The 19,290-nt window shown below is 41.6% G+C and overlaps 1 protein-coding gene across 1 annotated transcript; it reads left to right on the top strand.

The window, feature by feature from the left end:
* The first annotated feature begins 493 nt into the window (after nucleotides 1-493).
* Nucleotides 494-19,290, top strand: b4galnt1a (beta-1,4-N-acetyl-galactosaminyl transferase 1a). The gene is made up of 11 exons (XM_079513368.1): nucleotides 494-981; nucleotides 3,519-3,783; nucleotides 4,630-4,818; nucleotides 6,764-6,870; nucleotides 10,468-10,505; nucleotides 10,674-10,854; nucleotides 12,062-12,154; nucleotides 13,483-13,670; nucleotides 14,828-14,968; nucleotides 17,232-17,469; nucleotides 18,115-19,290. The coding sequence occupies exons 2-11, from the start codon at nucleotides 3,530-3,532 to the stop codon at nucleotides 18,324-18,326; spliced, it is 1,641 nt and encodes a 546-aa protein (XP_079369494.1). The 5' UTR covers nucleotides 494-981; nucleotides 3,519-3,529; the 3' UTR covers nucleotides 18,327-19,290.

Here is a 19,290-nt window from a genome sequence, read left to right as displayed (position 1 = left end):
TTTCCCATCAGTCAGTCAGTACTGATACTGTACCTGTCCATTCAAACTCTAGAGTCTAGACGGACCACCTCACCCAGCATAAGGGCGAGGCCGCTTCTCGCCCTCAGAGCATCTTACTGGTTATATTGTGTATTGTTTTGTTAGCCTTAGTCTTGTTGGAACATGCATACATTGCACTGCCTTTACCCATCCTCCCAAGAGCATACCAGCTTTACCAGAAGTAATTAGAAACCTTTTCATTGTTTGCATCATGTATATAATATATTGATGTTATGCAATGCTATTTTGAAGAAAATGAAAATTGTAATAAAACTTGAACTTGTATGAGTGACAAATAAATAAAACATTAATTCTTGGTTCTTCTCTTGATTCTTGATCCTAAATTATACTAATTATATTAACAATCTTAATGTACAGTAAAAGAAGAAGACCAGTTTGTTTGTTTAGGTGTCACTGTTTGTATCATGCGTCAACCACGCCCACTATACGCACACGCCTTTTCTGATTATCATTGTGTGTGTGTGTGTGTGTGTGTGTGTGTGTGCGCGCGCGATTTTGAGCGTATATGTGCATTGTGCACAATATTGTTATTTCGTCTGACTGCAACTTTTGCAACATTTGTTGAAATGTGCAAATTTCTCGCGCGCCAGATGAGGGTACTGTTGTGAGACGCAAGTCGGCCTAAAGCACAACTGATTGGCGTCTGTGATCCACACAGTCATCCAGTGTTATCTTGAGTCTGTCAGTCGTTTTATTACGACTCAAACAAACGATTATCCACCCTCACGAGGTAGCCTACTATGTAGACAGGTTTAGGCGGTTTCATAATTTGTTTGCTGGTTGGACTTGGCTTGAGAACTTTTACTTTGAATCACGGTAGCCATAATCATCGCAGTTCTAAATTGTTGCGCAAACGCCAACACCAACGGAAGGGTTTACATCAATATGACGCACGGAGATACATTTACGCATCAACATTCAGTAAGTAAGCCTATTTTTGTTTTATTCGATTCAAGATGATCATGACCATGTGTGACAAAGTCATTACCAAGAACAATGATGAGAAAACAATAGCGTCTGACCGTCTGTTTTAGCTACCATGGAAAAGGAATGATATTGTATTGCTTGGGTAGGGTTTTACGTTATAGCCTACCATAGGCCTACTAGCAGTTGTTCAGTCCAACTAATTTATATCTATAACATTTAAGAAAGACCCTAAAGCAGCTGAGTAAACTAAATATATGCATGGAGACTTCTATGACTGTAATGTTTTATCCAGCATTTGTAGATTTGGAATATTACAGTAGGGCAGGCTATAGATCATGGCTGCTATGCTCACTATAGTACACGTTATCCTACTTCATGCTATGTGCACCTTTTTATAGTGTTATTGAGCACCAGTTGCATTCACTTGATCACTTTTCTTCTGCAAGAAAAAAGACTGCAACAATTAATTAACTAGGAAGCATATTTTGGAGTTGTTAAGTAGGCTTATAGATCAGATTGAAACATGCCACTGCAGCAATTTGCAACACTTTTTTTTATAATGTTGCAAATTGCGGCTAGGCTACAATGGGCCACAATTATTATTATTAAAATAAACTTAAAAACGGAATTCTGATACATTTATTATAGCCACCATATCAAGACAACTTCCTACAGCACACAAACATGAGCAGTCCACCCCCCATGAAATAAAGCAGGAAGTTGTGGTGTTAGCTGTAATGCCCATTGCACCATGTCTTCAAATCACTGAGTTGAGCATGCCAGCTTCCCTATTTCTTCTCAAAAACAAGAAAGAAACTGCCATTAATAACCCCAATGGCAGTTGCAAGGTGTTGCTTTGTTGCGGTTGACCTTAAAACGATTTTGTTTGCAAGGAGTTGTAATAGCCCCTCTCGGGACCCCTGTAAAGGTTTCTGACATTTGGATGTGTATGTCTTTACGGAGGGTCCCTCCCCATCTCTCCCACGCTAAATGGAATACAGACGAACTTGCCTTCGGAAACGTCCGTGCTGCGCTTTTTTGATGGGGGTTAGATGTTTCAAAAGAAGCATATACGCGCTATAGGAGACAACGGAAACGTCAGAGAATTTTCCTTTGGCGCAGAAGCCGTTAAGTATTTTTAATCTTTGTTTGACCGTTTTGGCAGCTCTGAAATTCTCTCTTCCTTCCTTCCTTGACTTCCTTATTGACATCCCATTGTACCGCCTCCAGCACCGACACTGGCTAGCTGGCTATTTGAGCGACCACATCAAACAAGAGGTGGATGCTGGCAAATACTGCGGCATGGTCAAGCTGGACCTCCAAAAGGCTTTTGACACCGTGAACCACTCCATACTGGTTAACAAGCTAAAAGCAATTGGTTTCGATAGCACATCAGTGAGCTGGATGCAATCCTACCTGGAGAGAACAGATGGTGGAAGTGAACGGAACACTCCCCCCCCCCCCCCTCCCAGTGAGCTGTGGCGTAACACAAGGAAGCATACTAGGGCCTTTACTGTTCCTAATATGTAAATGACATGACTTCAGCTTGTGACTGCAACTTGTTCCTGTTCACAGATGACTCGGCACTGCTGGTCTCGGACAGGAACAAACTGCAGGTTGAAAAGGCACTCAGCTCTGAACTCGGTAGAATCTGCACCTGGCTCGCTGATAACAAACTATCTTTACACCTGGGAAAAACTGAATCCATTCTCTTTGGATCTAATAGTAATCTCAGCAAGGCAAATGGCTTCTTGGTTAGAGTGGGTGACAATGTTATCACACGTAAAGATGAAATTACCTACCTAGGTTCCATCCTGGAGGCTAATCTTTCCGGTGATAAAATGGCCACCAACGTAATCAAAAAAGTCAACCAAAGAACAAGATTCCTTTACAGGATCTCCTCACTGGTCAACAAAAACACCTTGAAGACCTTAACAGGAGCCCTCGTACAAGGTTTCTTTGACTATGAATGCACCTCCTGGTACCACAGCACCTCAAAGGCCCTTAAAACTAGGCTCCAGACTTCCCAAAATAAACTGGTCAGGCTCCTACTTGGCCTCACCCCCCGAACCCATCTCACCCCTGCCCACTTTGGGTCAACGACAGAGTACAGCATCTTGCAATGGGTCTGGTCCACAAGATTCGATACTCCACCAAGATACCCATGTACCTGTCTAGATACTTCCTTAATGTTAACGAAGTCCACACCCACAACACCAGAGGGAGTGCAACGAACCATGTACAACCCAGATTCGGCACAAACAAGGGACTAAATTATTTTTGCTCCTATGCCACCAAAATGTGGAGCGCCCTACCAACAGTCATTAAGACATGCGAATCCCTTGATTCCTTCAAAACCGCTCTCAAAGGGCACCTACGGACGGCTGCAATTCAAAACTGGCCCCCGTAAAAATCTGAAATCTGAAAAAATCGGACTCAGATGAATGTCTGCTGAGATAAAACATCAGTAATGGAACTGATGATTTAAACCCCCCCGCCCCCCTCCCTTTTTGTTTGTTTGTTTGTTGCAGATTCATGTAAGATGAGGCCCCGTTGTTACACTGCATTGCATCCGTTTTTGAAGATGCGAACCACCTTGAGGAAGCTACTTGGAATCGGTTTGGTCAGCGGAGTGCTGCTCACGCTCTTCTACTGGTGGGTCCCTGGAGACGACTCAACAGTGGACATTGGGACAAGACATGGGGACACCATTGAGAAGCTTCTGGAGAAGACATATAAAGACATTCTCAGCAGCTATCCTGATATTTCCTATCACATAAAGGACAATGTGGCAGGGTATGTTCTGATTATTACGTTTTTAGCCGTGTGTGTGTGTGTGTGTGTGTGTGTGTGTGTGTGTGTGTGTGTGTGTGTGTGTGTGTGTGTGTGTGTGTGTGTGTGTGTGTGTGTGTGTGTGTGTGTGTGTGTGTGTGTGTGTGTGTGTGGGGAATCAGCCCACAATAAGGGCATCATAGAATCCAAATATATTTATATGAAAAGATCATGACTATAGAGATCGACATGACTATAGAGATCACATTTGTGTGAGATTTGGATAAAATCTGAAGGAGTAATTAAAAAAAAGTTTTACATAAGTCAGCCTCCTGGTGGCGCAGATGTGAAGAATGCAGGGCAAAGTATTTTCCTTGGCCTCTAGGGAGTGCGCATACAACGTTTTACACAGATCGGTGCAGTTATAGGTCAAAAACACGAATTGGCCTGTTATAGTGCCATGATTAGGCTAATTTAAAAAAATGTGGCATTTCTTCCTTGGCCTAGTGGGAATGTGCGTGCAAAATTTCACAGAAATGGCACACTATTGATGATTTAAGTTTTGTTCATTTTGTTCATTTTGTTCAAAACGAAAAAAAACAATTGCATGAATTAGAAAACAGGGGGAAATAGCAGATCTACAAGATAATAGCTCACCACACCAATGTGTGGTGACCTATTTTGGAACTAGTTTGGGTCCCGGCCCGGGGGAGACGTCAATTAAGTTTCTCTTTTGGGTCTTGAGTTAAAAAGTTTGGGAACCACTGCTATAGAGCCACCAGTTGTAAACACGTCTCCTATTCAGTCATAATATGAGGCAACATCTTGCACTGTGCTCAAACTTGACTTGTTGTTTTTGTTTTCTTTCAGTCACTTGGCACTGAATATGTGCGTATGTGAGACAGAGAAGGAGACCATTCGCAATCGTCTGCCATACTCCAACCTACTCTTTCCGCGTGTGTGGGCACAAAACCTTCAACTCGCATTCTTAGGCAACAATGAAGACCCGGAGGGGGTGAAAAGTCGCAGATCTCAGGAGTACAATGGCTTCAGAAGGAGGTAAAATACAGGAGTTGATATAATACTAATAATAAATGTATTTGCAGCACTTTTCAAAACAGAGTTCACATAGGGAATAAGGTACAGTCAGGTTAACCGAGTCAGTTTAAGGCTGAATTTCTTTCAAAGGCAAGAAAAGAAAGTTTTTTATTGCCTTTATTGATAGTTACAGTCGTAGAGAGAGCAAAGGTCCAACACTCCCTGTAATCAAATAAAAAAGAATAATGTAAATAGTATAGTAAGAGTATAAAACAGTAGTGCAATCAAATGAAGCATTCAAAATACAAAACAATTGATAGTGAAGAAGGTTCCCATCGGGATGGGCTTCAAGCACACTCTTGAGCAAGGATAGATTAAAAAGCCTTTATTATCTAGACAGGGCTATCACATATTAAAACAAATAAAAAACACCAAACACCGACCGGTTTCGACACACCGGTACTTCCCCAAGGTGTGGCTTGTCTATAGAGGACTGTCACCGTTAGTTCATGTCCTCTTATGCTCCCTGTGACCAAATGGGACCAATCAAGTGGGTATAACACAGATGGGGCTCTGTGCAAAAAATAAAAACACCATAATATATGGCCACACTTTGTGCCATTTTTCCATTCATGGCTTACAAATTACATTTATGACATAAAAAAATCATGATAGATTATCTAGGTACAATATGTAAAATCCCATCTACATTTCACCTATTTTAAACGGTTTAAAATCAATCTCCGAGTCAAAATAATTGATGGCACAGGTGGCACAGACTGACAGCCACTTGGCCTTGGCGATACCGATACCAGCATTTTAGGCAGTATCGGCAGCTTTTCCGACACTGGTATTGGTATCGGAACAACTATACTGAAAAGGCAGTTTGTATCTGTGTAAGGGAATAATAGAAGAGCTTTAGGTGAGGATCTCAAGGAAGGTTGTAGAGGCGAGGAGCTCTGAAATATAGGGAGGTGGCAAAAAAACGGAAAATAATATATTGTTAGTTATATTTATCATTCAAGATGCAATGTGATGAATGCATGAACAACATTTCGCAGATTGGTTTAATTGATTTAATTTAGGATTATTACATAGCTGATAAAAACAGGATTGGACAACGTTTGTCACACATGGAGGTCAAGTTTAAAATCGGAATAAAATAAAACTGTTCATTGAGACACTTCAGCTCAGGATTAACCATTTACCATTTATTGCAATGCTATTGCATTTAGTTTTCCAGTGTGGCTCTGCCCATGTGATATTATAGATTACCTGTGCAAACATAACACAGAATCTGATATCACAAACCCTCAGAGCAGAGCATACGATACAGACATTACATGAACAACATTCAATTGTATGTCTACCACATACAGTAGATACATAATGATACATATCACAATATCATATCCATAAATCACATTATAATCACAGAATCACCCATTACAGAACTAAATGCCACAGGGAGGAGGCCGGGGAGGTGGAGGGAATTTGAACGCTGACATCTTAACAAATAACTAGATGCATGTAGAGTGAACACAGAGAATAGTGACTGCTTAAATGGACCGCCTGATGTACTGTGGGCGTGTGTGAGTTAGCGTGAAGCGAATGAGAAACAGACAGACAGACTGATTAGAGGGAGTATATTAATATGAATTAACCATTAGTGAATTAATGTGTGTGGGGGGGGGGGGGGTCGAAGTAGCCTCCTGATTTCCATGGCTCAATGAACTATCGCTGCGCTGGATATATTTCTGGCTGGGATGGTCAGGCCAATGTTGAGTCGATGCTAACTGTAGGGACCTAACCAATACATGGTTTATAGTCCAGTCGAGATACTGGTAAATTTGCATCTTTTATTCAAATTATTAGCTGCCGTGTGCAGTAAGATGTTTACTTCCTAGCGATGTGGTAGTAGAGAATAAATGTTGTGTCCAATGTGGGTTTGTGTTTGTGTGAACAGAACCTCCACTCCATCAGACGTGCTTATTGTCGCTGAGGCCAACAGTCCCCTTCAGTACCCTACCCAGGGGGTGGAGGTACGCCCCCTCAAAACTATCATTATTCCAGGTAAGTGTACATTGAAAATAGTGTACTGTAATTGATGACGTAATATATAAACACGGGTTTAAATGTGAAAGTAAAAAAAAAATCGGTTGAAATTAAGAATTGTGGTGCAGCCGAATATAATATATTATTTGACACAATGTGAAGTCAGTGACACTTTGGATCTGCCAGAGCAGTAAAATAGCACAACACAATAATGACGCAATTACAGGATTTGTCTATACTGTACACCCTATAGCCTATGCATTTATAGGCTCATTAGCACACCCCAAGCATAGGCAAATACTTGAGAGCGAAGCGAAGGACACGCGCAATCAGTGAAAACCCTGATATCGTTACAGTGTCAAGTGTACAATAACTGCACCCTGCAATGTTACTGCTGAGGAGTAGAAACACTAGTGATATTACAATGCAGCCTGCATGCTAGAGTGTCAGAGACAGTGAGCGTACGCTATAATTGCAATGGTGCTACTTCAGAGGTTTTAGTCTGCTGATCGAGCAGTGTTGTAAATCTTCATAGCTACAGGCACAAAGGACAGGCCATGTCTCATACAGTTCCACCGGGGGAACCCTCGATTTGGACTGGACTGATATCTCAGCTGCCCTCTACAGCAGGCTGTTCCTGCCGACTCACAGTTAACAGTCTTTGTATTGAGTTTGTGCTTGAAATGTACTGTAATTCTGCAAACTGAATATATCAATCAATAGGATGCTGCAGGTGTTTTATCAGTCTGTCCATCGTCACTAACAACGGGAACATAGCAACCGAGATAAATCTGAGACGTGCCCTGGCAGCCAGTGCCATGAAAACGCTGTGGAGACACCTTATCCTTATCCTTCTTATAATCCTTCCACCACCCTTCACCCCTCATTTCAGAAAGCAGGCTGGCTGGGCCAGGCTTATCAGTGAATATCACCAGAACGCATCTCAGACAAGTCTGTCCGGTTACGAAAACATGTGAAATAAGATATGACACAGAAAATTACACTATCATGTGTAGGAGAGCTCTGTCTAATGTTTTTATGTGGCCATTGTACTGGCCCACATCGTTCATTAAAAAAGATCCCTGGCTAATAAGACAAATATGCTTTAAAACATTATACTTGCCATTATAAAAACACCTTCAATATTTGTATTTCATAAATAAAGAATTTCATTAGCAACTGCTCCTGTCGCAAGTTGGTGATGTCATACAGTATGTCCATGCCTGGTCTAGCCCTTTGGAATCAAAAACAAGGTAATACTTCCTAAGGATAATATGAGCATCAAAGTAATATTTTAAATACTTTTATTAGCACGTGCGTTCCATATATTCCATAGGGCTGGACCACACATGGACATATGACATCATCGACTTGCGACTGGAGCAGTTCCTATCGAGTAAAAGATTCTCTATTTTTGAAAGAAATAAAATATTTAAGGTGTTTTTATAATGGCAAGTATAATGTTTTAAAGCATATTTGTCTTATTAGCCAGGGATCTTTTTTAATGAACGATGTGGGCCAGTACAATGGCCACATAAAAACATTAGACAGAGCTCTCCTACATTAGTTACAGAGGGAAAATATAATGTTTTAAGGCATATTTGTGTTATTAGCCAGGGATCCTATTCCTGGTTTTCACCTTTTTCACTAAAGCAGTGTATTTCAATTGGGCTTTTTGATTCAAAGACTTTCATCTTTCAGGAAGAAATAAAAAATACACATGGAAGACATTATTTGCACATTATAATCACACCTGGGGGTCTATTAGAGTCATGTTAACTCCATAGACACATGCAAAACAGAAAAAGTACAAAACTATCGCACTGTTCGCACCCCATATTTAAGGTTTTTTAAACAGGTTAGTGAAGACCTTACATGGTCTGTGGCCGCCTCCCCTGAGGGAACTCATAAGGGATCTTTCTTGAGAATACTCAAGAAAGCTGGCATGGGCCCCAAAGTCCTAAAAGCTTTCTACAGAGGCACCACAGAGAGCATCCTGACTGACTGCTTCACTCCACCCCCCCCCCCCCCCCCCCATCGAAGCCCTGTACGACGATCGTTGCATCAGCAAATCTCGTGGAATTATGAAGGACTCGAGCCATCCCAACTGCATCCCGACTGTTTGAGATGCTGCCGCATGGAAAACGTTTTCGCAGTCTCAAAGCCACTGGAAACAGAACAGACTGAAAAAAAGCTTCTTTGCCCAAACAATCAAATGCATGAACGAACTGATAAGAACCAGAGCGAAACAGGGCAAAGGACCCCCCAGCCCACACACACCTCTTGCACTATTATGCTCGAACTGCACCTTTGTATACAGAACATAGCCTTTCTAAACTATTTTTTGCTGTATACAGTATATGGGAAATAAGATTTCCCTAACTTTGCTACTACAGGGAAAACATGCTAATTTCTTGCACTCATTATTCTATCCCTTTGTTTGCTGTGCTTGCTGTGATTGCTGCTGCATTGTTTGAAGGAAGCCAAACAAAATTAAGTTTTACTCTTACTGTATGTACCTGTACACAAGATAAAGTACAACCTTGACCTTGAGGAAGCCTGATCAGCACTAGGTCAGGCACTAAAGGGGGGATTGCAAAGTGCAGCGCGTGCACACACGCACACACACACTTTCATTATCACTTTACAATTTAGGCATTTAGCAGACACTCTTAATCCAGAGCGATTTACATTAAGCAGTAACAAAAAGCATGGCATACATCACATATATAAAAAGTAGTTATCATGAAACATGCGTAAGCTAAGAACGGTGAAGTACAGTGGAGTATCTATATTATGAAACTATATATATACTATTACTATATTATCTATTATACAATTCGGGCGGCGAAATTCTAGTACTATACATATGTACTATAAAGTGCTATGACTACATAAAATGCAATTCTAGTGCGGTCTACGTAACATGCTATAAGTCTGTTTAAAATGCTATCCAAGTCTACATAAAGTGCTATCTAAGAGGCTAGGGCAAGTGCTACGGGCCATGATGGAGTTTGAAAAGGTGGGTTTTCAGACTACGGGGGGAGATTGGGAGTGAGGCTCCCGTTCTGATTGTGATGGGAAGTGCATTCCAGTTTTGGTCGCCAGAAGGGAGAAGAGTTTGGGACGTGTGGAGCATTGTCCCGGCGTTTTTAGTGAAGGTACTTCCAGCTTCCCTGCGTTGGCTGAGTGCGCGGGAGGGTTTGTAGGGTTCGATCATGCTTGTAAGATATGGGGGAGCCATGCCTTTGGTTGCTTTGAATGCCAGCATCAGAGTTTTGTATTCTGTGCGGGCAGCGACCGGGAGCCAATGGAGGGAGCGGAGGAGGGGGGAGACGTGAGAATTTTGGCTGGTTGAAGACCAAGCGAGCTGCGGCATTTTGGATCAGTTGGAGAGGCTTAAGTGCACATGCCGGTAGGCCAGTAAGGAGGGAGTTACAATAGTCAAGTTTTGACAAGACTGTTAGGAGCTGGACTGACTCCTGGGTGATTCAAAGTGACGGTCTAATTCACTTTCAAAGTGTTTCAAAACAGCCACAATATCTGTGTTGATCTTTCCGTAGGGAACTCTCTAATGATACATATGTTTTGCTGTCTATGTTATATCTTCTCCAGGTTTGGGACTTAAAGAAAACCCAAGATCCAGACACATGGTAAAGTCTCCATACAGCCTTGTATTTCTTTGGTGTACCTTGTGTTAGCCATGCTATTACTTTAACATTAAGTTCTCTTATTGTGTAAACAGGTGAACTTGAGCGCAGAGCTGGGTGTATTTGACGTGGATGAGTTTAACATTAAGTTCTCTTATATTGTGTAAACAGGTGAACTTGAGCGCAGAGCTGGGTGTATTTGACGTGGCTGCCACAGTGGATGAAGTCACAGTCATCGGGGCCGGAGAGAAGAGTATGGTAATATCTAGTCCCCTCCTCCTCAGTCTGAACAGGCAGCTGCAGTTTGTCACGTACACAAACACCCTGTTCCACCCTAGCACAGCAGACACAGGTATGCGTATGACAAGCTGGTTCCCTTTTCGAAATTAAATTAAAATATTTCCTTTGTAGTGGAAAGTATCATCGCTGTCGGTCAGCAACCTCTTATCTCTATATTTTAACAAAACATTTTTGGGTGCGTTTTTACTTTTCTCATAAATTAACGCCCTACAGCGTCACGCAAAAGCATCAAAAGTAGCACAAAAAGCAGCGTGAAGCGACACGTTTCGAGCTTGTAGAACTGTCCGAATTTTTTGACATATGTCCAAAAATTCTCTAATTATGACTTATGAGGATGAGGTTTCCACACTGCAGAGACGATATACAAAATGTATGATCATTTTGGAAAGAACTGCGCATACCGCAGATTGTGTTGGAGTACTGAGCAGAATTGAGCAAGCAGTCACCAATACCTTGACCCATTCAGGGCGGGAACCCCTTTTGGTGTTTTAAGCATTATGTTATACTTTAGCCATTGAAAAATAGCAGATCTACAAGCTCATAGCGCGGCACCAAAATATATAATATATATTTATGGAAACATGTGTTGATGTAAATAATGTACAGAAAAAAGGAGAACTAAAAAGCCAACGGTAGTTAAGTGTCAATGGTGCTCACGGATCAAACAGGATCAAACGTGTGAGTAAAAAGTAAAAAGGAGGAACAGCCTTTATTTATTTAAAGGCAACTGCCAACAAGTTTCGACCTCAGCCCTGATAAGTCTGGCCAACCATATCACAAGTAAGACACGTAAACGCGGGAAGCGAACGAAGCTGTTGTGGCAGTCTGACACACACACACACACACACACACACACACACACACACACCTCTCTGTATCGTTCCAATTTCAGTTGCCCTCTGGTGGCGGGCGGGTGGTGTTACAGCGTGACACACACAGACACACAGACAGACAGTTTTGGCCAGCTTCTATAGTTAGTGCTCACTACGTTCGCAATAACCTGACTCAGACTCCGAGTCAGATTGTGGCAGTGCCACCTGGCGGAGTCAGGTTAATCAAGTTAATCTTATCAGGGCTGAGTGCAAAACCCGTTTGCCCTCAGTTATATTAAAAAGAAGTTATAAATGTTTCTTCTTTTTTTTTTTTTTATCTGAAACTGTTATAGTATGTGTGTATGTATACATTAATAATGATTTCTCAATTATTGATTATTTAATTTAACATTTACTGTGATTCTATTGTCGTGCTCTATTTTGCAGTTCAATTTGCAACTGATAGACACCGTTCCGTTTTCACCATTAAAGTCAGACATGGTATAATCCCAAAGCTCTACAACTCCAGATCCAGCGGAGGTATGTGCCGTCTTTTCACGTCACTGTCCTACAATTTAAATGTTGGTGTACAAATGTTAATTTCACAACAGTGTATATTTTGACAGCAATTTTGTGAATTAATTCATAGTCAGTCTCTTGAGTAAAAATTCATATTTTAGTCATCTGAAAAGTTTTTGTTTTAAATCTACAGTCGATTTTGTCGACTAAAATGTTGGCGGGCTTTCATAGCACCATAATGCCTGAAAAAATATTTATATATGTATTTAAAAAAATATGAACTGGACAGTTGTCTTTTAAACTTAAAATGTTGTTCTATTTTTGTATTATCTTTCCTACATCTGTGTATTTATAGTCTGTATATTCATAGTCTAAATGCACTTTAATTTTCATCTGGATAATTCCTCACTTGAAAAATATGTATGAACCAATGATTGCTGGCTGTGTGACATTGGTTAACTAAGGGCCTGCCCCCTGTACCATGTGTGTACTTTTTTTTTTTTAAATGTTCTGTTTATTCATTTTTTGTTTTTTACAAATATAGCAGTAAATTGAGAAATACAAACAGAGTAACAAATACAAAAAAACGTAAACACAAACACACAAATTCCAAAACCAGACAACCAAAGAACATTCAGAACAAAACAAAACAAAAAAATACATATATATATATATATATATATATATATATATATATATATATATATATATATATATATATATATATATATATATATATATATATAAAAAAAAAAAAAAAAACCCACTCCAATATAGTCAATGTACAAAGCAGTTCTTGGTCACAAACATCATCCAGACAAGACAGGTTGGCTAGTCAGGCGACAGCTATTCAGGTTCAATCGGGGGCACAAGTGTAAGGCGGTCAACATGAGATAGAAAAGGCTGCCATGCTCTACTGAATTTGGAGATTGAGCCACGCAATGTGTATTTACCATGTGTGTACTTAAGCCTTACTGTGTTGCCCCCTCGGGCTATGACCTGACGAAGATGTAACTGAAACATCGAAACGTTGTCGCTTATTACTTGTACACCGTTATTAAATTAAGGGCCTAAATTGTCTGAGCTGCTCCTGTGCCTCCTTTTCTCATACATTTACTTGTCTTTTAGTTCTACTAGATCTCTTCTCCACTAGTCCCTCCCTAACATTGTAGTCTAGATTAGTAAATTTGATGGCGAAATTGTCAATATATTTAGTCTTAGTTTAACTCATCATAGCTTAGTTTTTATTTAGCTTTCGTCAGTGAAAAAAGGTAGTCGACGGACATCATTCGTCATAGCATTTAGTCGACGAAATCCGAAACACTGCTTCCGTTTTGTTTATCTTTCAGAGTACAACATCAGTGCCCTGGTCACCATTGCCACCAAAACCTTGCTACGCTATGATAAACTGCAAGAACTCATCGACAGCATCCGAGAGTTCTACCCCACCGTCACCATAGTGGTGGCCGATGACAACCAACACCCCCGCCCCGTCACCGGGCCTCACGTTGAACATTACATCATGCCATTTGGAAAGGTATACGTACAGCAACCCGTTCTGCACAATCACTTTTGGATGGAAAAAAATAGTCTGCAACACTGGTTAATAATAAAATGAGAAATCAGAAATGGTTTTCAGTGGAGTGGCAGACCCAAACTCCAGTATACATCAAAATGTAGGAATAAAAAAAAGGAAGCACATCCAAAATTAAATAAATGGAGGACAAAGTACTCACATTTCCACTTTATTGGCACACACTCTAACCAGATGGAAACGTTAAGCAATAAACCAACGGAGCTGGGTATTAATAAGTGTTGCAGACTATATTTGTTCCTTCCTGTATTACCGTTTGTCCAGCACCTGGGCTAGAGTGGACCTGGGCTAGAGTGGACCTGGGCTAGAGTGGACCTGGGCTAGAGTGGACCTGGGCTAGAGACCTGGGCTAGAGACCTGGGCTAGAGTGGACCTGGGCTAGAGTGGACCTGGGCTAGAGACCTGGGCTAGAGTGGACCTGGGCTAGAGACCTGGGCTAGAGACCTGGGCTAGAGTGGACCTGGGCTAGAGACCTGGGCTAGAGACCTGGGCTAGAGACCTGGGCTAGAGTGGACCTGGGCTAGAGACCTGGGCTAGAGTGGACCTGGGCTAGAGTGGACCTGGGCTAGAGTGGACCTGGGCTAGAGACCTGGGCTAGAGTGGACCTGGGCTAGAGACCTGGGCTAGAGACCTGGGCTAGAGTGGACCTGGGCTAGAGTGGACCTGGGCTAGAGACCTGGGCTAGAGACCTGGGCTAGAGTGGACCTGGGCTAGAGACCTGGGCTAGAGTGGATGTGCAGACACGATCATCTCTGTCAGTTTTGGAACCAGGCACAATTTGAATATAATACTTGTGTATTCATTTGGATGTCTATACAAGTGTTTGCATTTGTCTGTGTATGAGTTATTATAACCCATTCAAACCGATAAAACATGTCATTTTAGATTTTAACCACTTAAATCATTTTATTTTTGTCTTGACGCGCTATGAGCTTCCAGGGGTCCCTGGAACAAAATACAAAGACATATAAGTCCTTCACATGAAAACGATTGAGCACCATACGTTTTTTTAAAGAAAATAAATAAAAATAAATATTTGCAGAATGGACCCCGGGTCTTAATGGGTTAATATTCAAACATCATCCTTCCGCACACTGCAGGGCTGGTTTGCAGGGAGGAATCTGGCTGTGTCACAGGTGAGCACCAAGTATGTGCTCTGGGTGGATGATGACTTCTTCTTTACTGCCAGCACCAACCTGGAGAAGATGGTGGACATTCTGGAGAAGACCACCCTAGACCTTGTAAGGAGTGATGCTAATACTCAACTATACTTCAGTGCATTTTCCCTTTCACCTTTTCTAGATGAAAATACATGAGTCGGTGTACATTTTACACAGCATAGAGAAACATACTAAAACAAATCCCCTCAAAAGATGATATGCCAGGGCCTGGCATATCATCTTATTTTATGCCTGACCAGGACCTGAGTAATCAAATGTCGTTCTGTACTTGTATGGAATGACAATAAAACTCCTTGAACCTTGGGCCGTGGCTCAGCGGTCCAGGCACCTTGGCCGGTAGCCCGAGCCTGGCAGTGTGCCGCGGGCTCGGCTCCCGGCCTTTACTGCATACAGTCACTCCCCCATCTCTCTCCCCCATTTCCTGTCGACCTACTGTCTGTCCCTCTATACAAAATATAAAATAAAGGCGAAATCCGCAAAAGAAAAACATTTAAAGAAAGATGATATGCCAGACTTCCCTATCACTATTATCTTCTTCAAATTGGCTGGATCCTGAGCCATTCCAATAAAGGCTAGCATGGAGATATAATACCCCATTTGGTTCTTGGTTTGCTCGGTGGCCTCCTCCCATTTGGACTAGTGTCTTCTAGCCTCTGTATAGATAAATCAAGGCAGGCTGACCTGGGCACAATCATAGCTGCGGTGTCATATTAAGCACAACTTGACACCGCAGCATTGATTGCCTACAGGGATCTGTGGATTAGACGCCCAGGTCATAGGATTGAGTTTGTGGAAATTCTCAAAGCCAATAAGTAGTGGCAAAATAGTGGGACAATCTCAATGGCTCTGGGCGTCCTGCTGACCAAAATATGGAGCAAAAATCAAATTTGAATGTTAACTGAACAATTGCTGACAAAACTAAAAGTAGGCAAAATTAATGCCAGAACCATGACCGACTTTCGGGCCACATCTGGAGGCAATTGGACAAACAAACAATACAAAATCCACGCTTTCCTAATTGTAGTATAAGGATACGCAATGTTAGAAAGTGATACAGAACAAGAAATCGGGTTGTATTGAAACCTCAGGTTCAGGGGGTTTAAGGCCTATTCATACACCAGTTTTAGGTGATAAGGAGACCAGGTGGTTCGTAGAAACTGCAGTGTGACGTCACGTCATGTTGTAGTGTATGGTAGTCATCTTATCACCTAAAACTGAATATGAATTGGCCTTTATGTATCAAGCATGTCAAAGTAGGACTGCTAATCTTATCAGTTATTTATTTAGCAAATGCAAAGTCTTTAAGCCAAGCGGTTGCCTCCTGGTCTGCTGTATGGAGGGTGACTAATCCTCCTTCCAGTCTTTGGAGGACAAACTTCAATGATGTGCTCCATACTCCATAGTTTGTTCCTCACCCCACACACAGTGGGCTTGGGCTACTGTCCCATTTGTGAAGGCTGGCCAAGCAGGGGCCATGTCCAGTCCTGAACCTATTGAGCATAGACCACTTGGGAGGGTGGTGCCAGGGACCTGTTGGTTGGGGTCTGACACCAGGTGTTTGTTTGGGACCTCATTGGACTGTCATTCCCTTTTCCAAGCTGATTGTATGGATGATCCTATCAGTACTTACAAGGTACATTTCATTAACTATAGTGTGCGATTATGGATGGCGTGTGGAAACATTACCGGGCATAGTGTTGTTGGAGGGAGCGCACTTTTTGTGTGTGCGAATACAGTATATTGCGTTTGCATCTGCATAGAACTGTAGATGTATACAGCATATCTCTGTTGTCGGGGAGAAACCACCTAACTCCAAAATGTTCATTTTTCAGGAAATTATTTATTTTTTCATCCAGGGAATGAAGAAAACCTTATATTTTTAAACAAAGCAATACTGCATCATCAAAGTTGGTATTGTGACGCTAAATATTGTCAATTACTTGCATGAGAGGTGGTGGAGTCTTTAGCAGACAATTTGAGGGTCCAATGGAGTTAGGTGGTTTTGCCCAACTTTTTATAAGCAACACACAGACGTAAAGGGTGTTCAATAGCATTGATTTATGGGGGAAAAGAATCAAAAACCTGAAAAATGGAATTCGGTAGTTTCTGGCGGACAGCAACGATATCTTTCTACAAGGGTCTTTCATAGTGTTTCCATTGCATTGCCTGTGTTTGAGTGTGTATTCTACTTCTACAACAATAATGCATTGCTTGTGTTTGAGAGTGTGTATTCTACTTCTACAACAATAATGCATTGCCTGTGTTTGAGTGTGTGTATTCTACTTCTACAACAATAATGCATTTCCTGTGTTTGTGGTTCCAGGTTGCTGGCGGAGTGAGAGAGGTGACGGGTTATACAGCAACGTTTCGTCACACCATCTCAGTGGATGAGGGGGGAGATGAAGGAGACTGCTTGCACATTAGGAAAGGCTATCATCACGCCATCGAGGGCTTCCCCAACTGTGTGGTGGCCGACGCAGTCATCAACTTTTTCATGGGGAGGACGGACAAGGTGCGTCAGGTGGGTTTTGACCCCCGCATGGCGCGCCGCGGACATTTAGGTGAGTCTGTAGTAGCTCAGGGGTCCAGGGGTGCCTCAGAATACTTATATTATAAATACTTATATTGAAATTCATCAATATCACTCCAGTTTGACCACTTTAGATCCTCTGTACTTGGTGCGTTCTTTTTCCAGCTTCACCAAATCTCCAATAGATCTACAAACTCACGCATCACAGCGTGGCACGTTATGAGTTTGTAGTTCTGCTATTTCTGCTATTTGTCCCCACAGAATAGGGATGCTGGGTTCAAGTGCTTAAAAGTATAAAGTTAATTTCAATCTGTCCTAATGGAAACCGATTCCTCGTGACATACTGTATTTTAAGTGGGAAAGTTTTACATATTTACATACCATAATATGACAAATTCAAAAAATGAACTGATGAAAATGTTATTTCCAGGGGGTTCCCGAGTCAAAACGGTTTGAGAACCACTGCTGTAGCCTAATCTGTTGAATTATTTTTGTTCTCTGCTGTATCGAGTGTAAGCCATTAGCTAAATGTGCTGTCAGCGATACTGCTAAAAAATTCAAGAGAATATTCTTGATGAGTCGTATTTATCTGTGTGCGTACGACAAGCACAAGCAGCTTCATCCTATGATGAAAGCTATCAGTTGGTCTGTACTAAAGACGCCTCTACCCCTGCAGAGTTCTTCATCGATGGATTGGGCTCCCTCCACATTGGCTCCTGCAGTGATGTCATTGTAAATCACGCATCAAAGATCCGACTTCCCTGGACTAAAACGGACAATGACAAGGCTTATGAGAAGTTCCGCTACAGCTTGACCACCGATGAGCGGAAAGCCAGTGATGAAGTGTACTACTTCAAGAACAGATTCAAGTGCATGTCGGCTAATTGAAACCTCTTTAAATTTTTCCTTCTGCAGCTTTTTGACTTGTCGACGTACTGTATCGTTTGTTTACGATCACACCCTTTAGAGAGGGTATTGTCATTTTTGATTGAAAAGGGATGAATGTGCTGTTTAGGCACATGAAATGACATTGCTTATTATGACTATCAAAATTCAGGAAGTTTGCCAGTCAACAAGGATGTTTACAGGACTATGTCTACTGTAAGTTGACAGATCATGGATTCATGATTGCGCTATATACAGTACAGCTTTTGTCCCCACTCCCCACACTCTCATATTTGCCATTGACACTGAAAGGAGAAATTAGGTCATATGTCTCTCAAATGACATAAATTTGAGGTAACACAAACATAAAATTTACGCCATATGTAGATGAGCAAATCGGCTAACCAATCACATAAATTCAGTTGTTCATGAGATGATGTATGATGATGTATAATGATAAGAGCGCCCCCTCACTTCACATGGGTGTGATTGTGTTTTCTGGTAAGAAGACCTAGGCCTACAGTACATGTTAAAGACACATGTATCCTCTTATCCATGTCAAAATTGCATCTTACACCTTTATCTTCCACAATATTTACTCTAAGAGTAAGGGGGTGAATGGCGATATAGGTACATGACTTTGGACTGGGGTGTGAAAGCTTTTGAATTTCATGCATGAAATGAAAAGCTAAAGAGGGAGGAAGGAAGGAGGAGGAAGGAGTCTCGCTTCAGATCGGTTCCACAATGGATGGTCACTCAGGGACATTTATTTTCCAGTGGGTGTTCAGAGCTATTAAATGTATGTATTTATTATTCACATATTTTCTCCCGATTTAGTTATGCCAATTCTCTGATTTCCCCACATCTTGTCACTCACTGCTGACCTCTACTGGCTGATATGACACAAGTTCACACGTCTGAGCCAGTCTTGCATCTTTTATTTTGGAGTGCAGCTTTTTCAATTTAG

The sequence above is a fragment of the Electrona antarctica genome (assembly GCF_951216825.1).
Source record: "Electrona antarctica genome assembly, chromosome: 2".
Taxonomy (NCBI): Eukaryota; Metazoa; Chordata; class Actinopteri; order Myctophiformes; family Myctophidae; genus Electrona; species Electrona antarctica.
The sequence above is the reverse complement of the archived record's forward strand: the minus strand, read 5'-3'. Positions and strand labels throughout refer to the sequence as shown.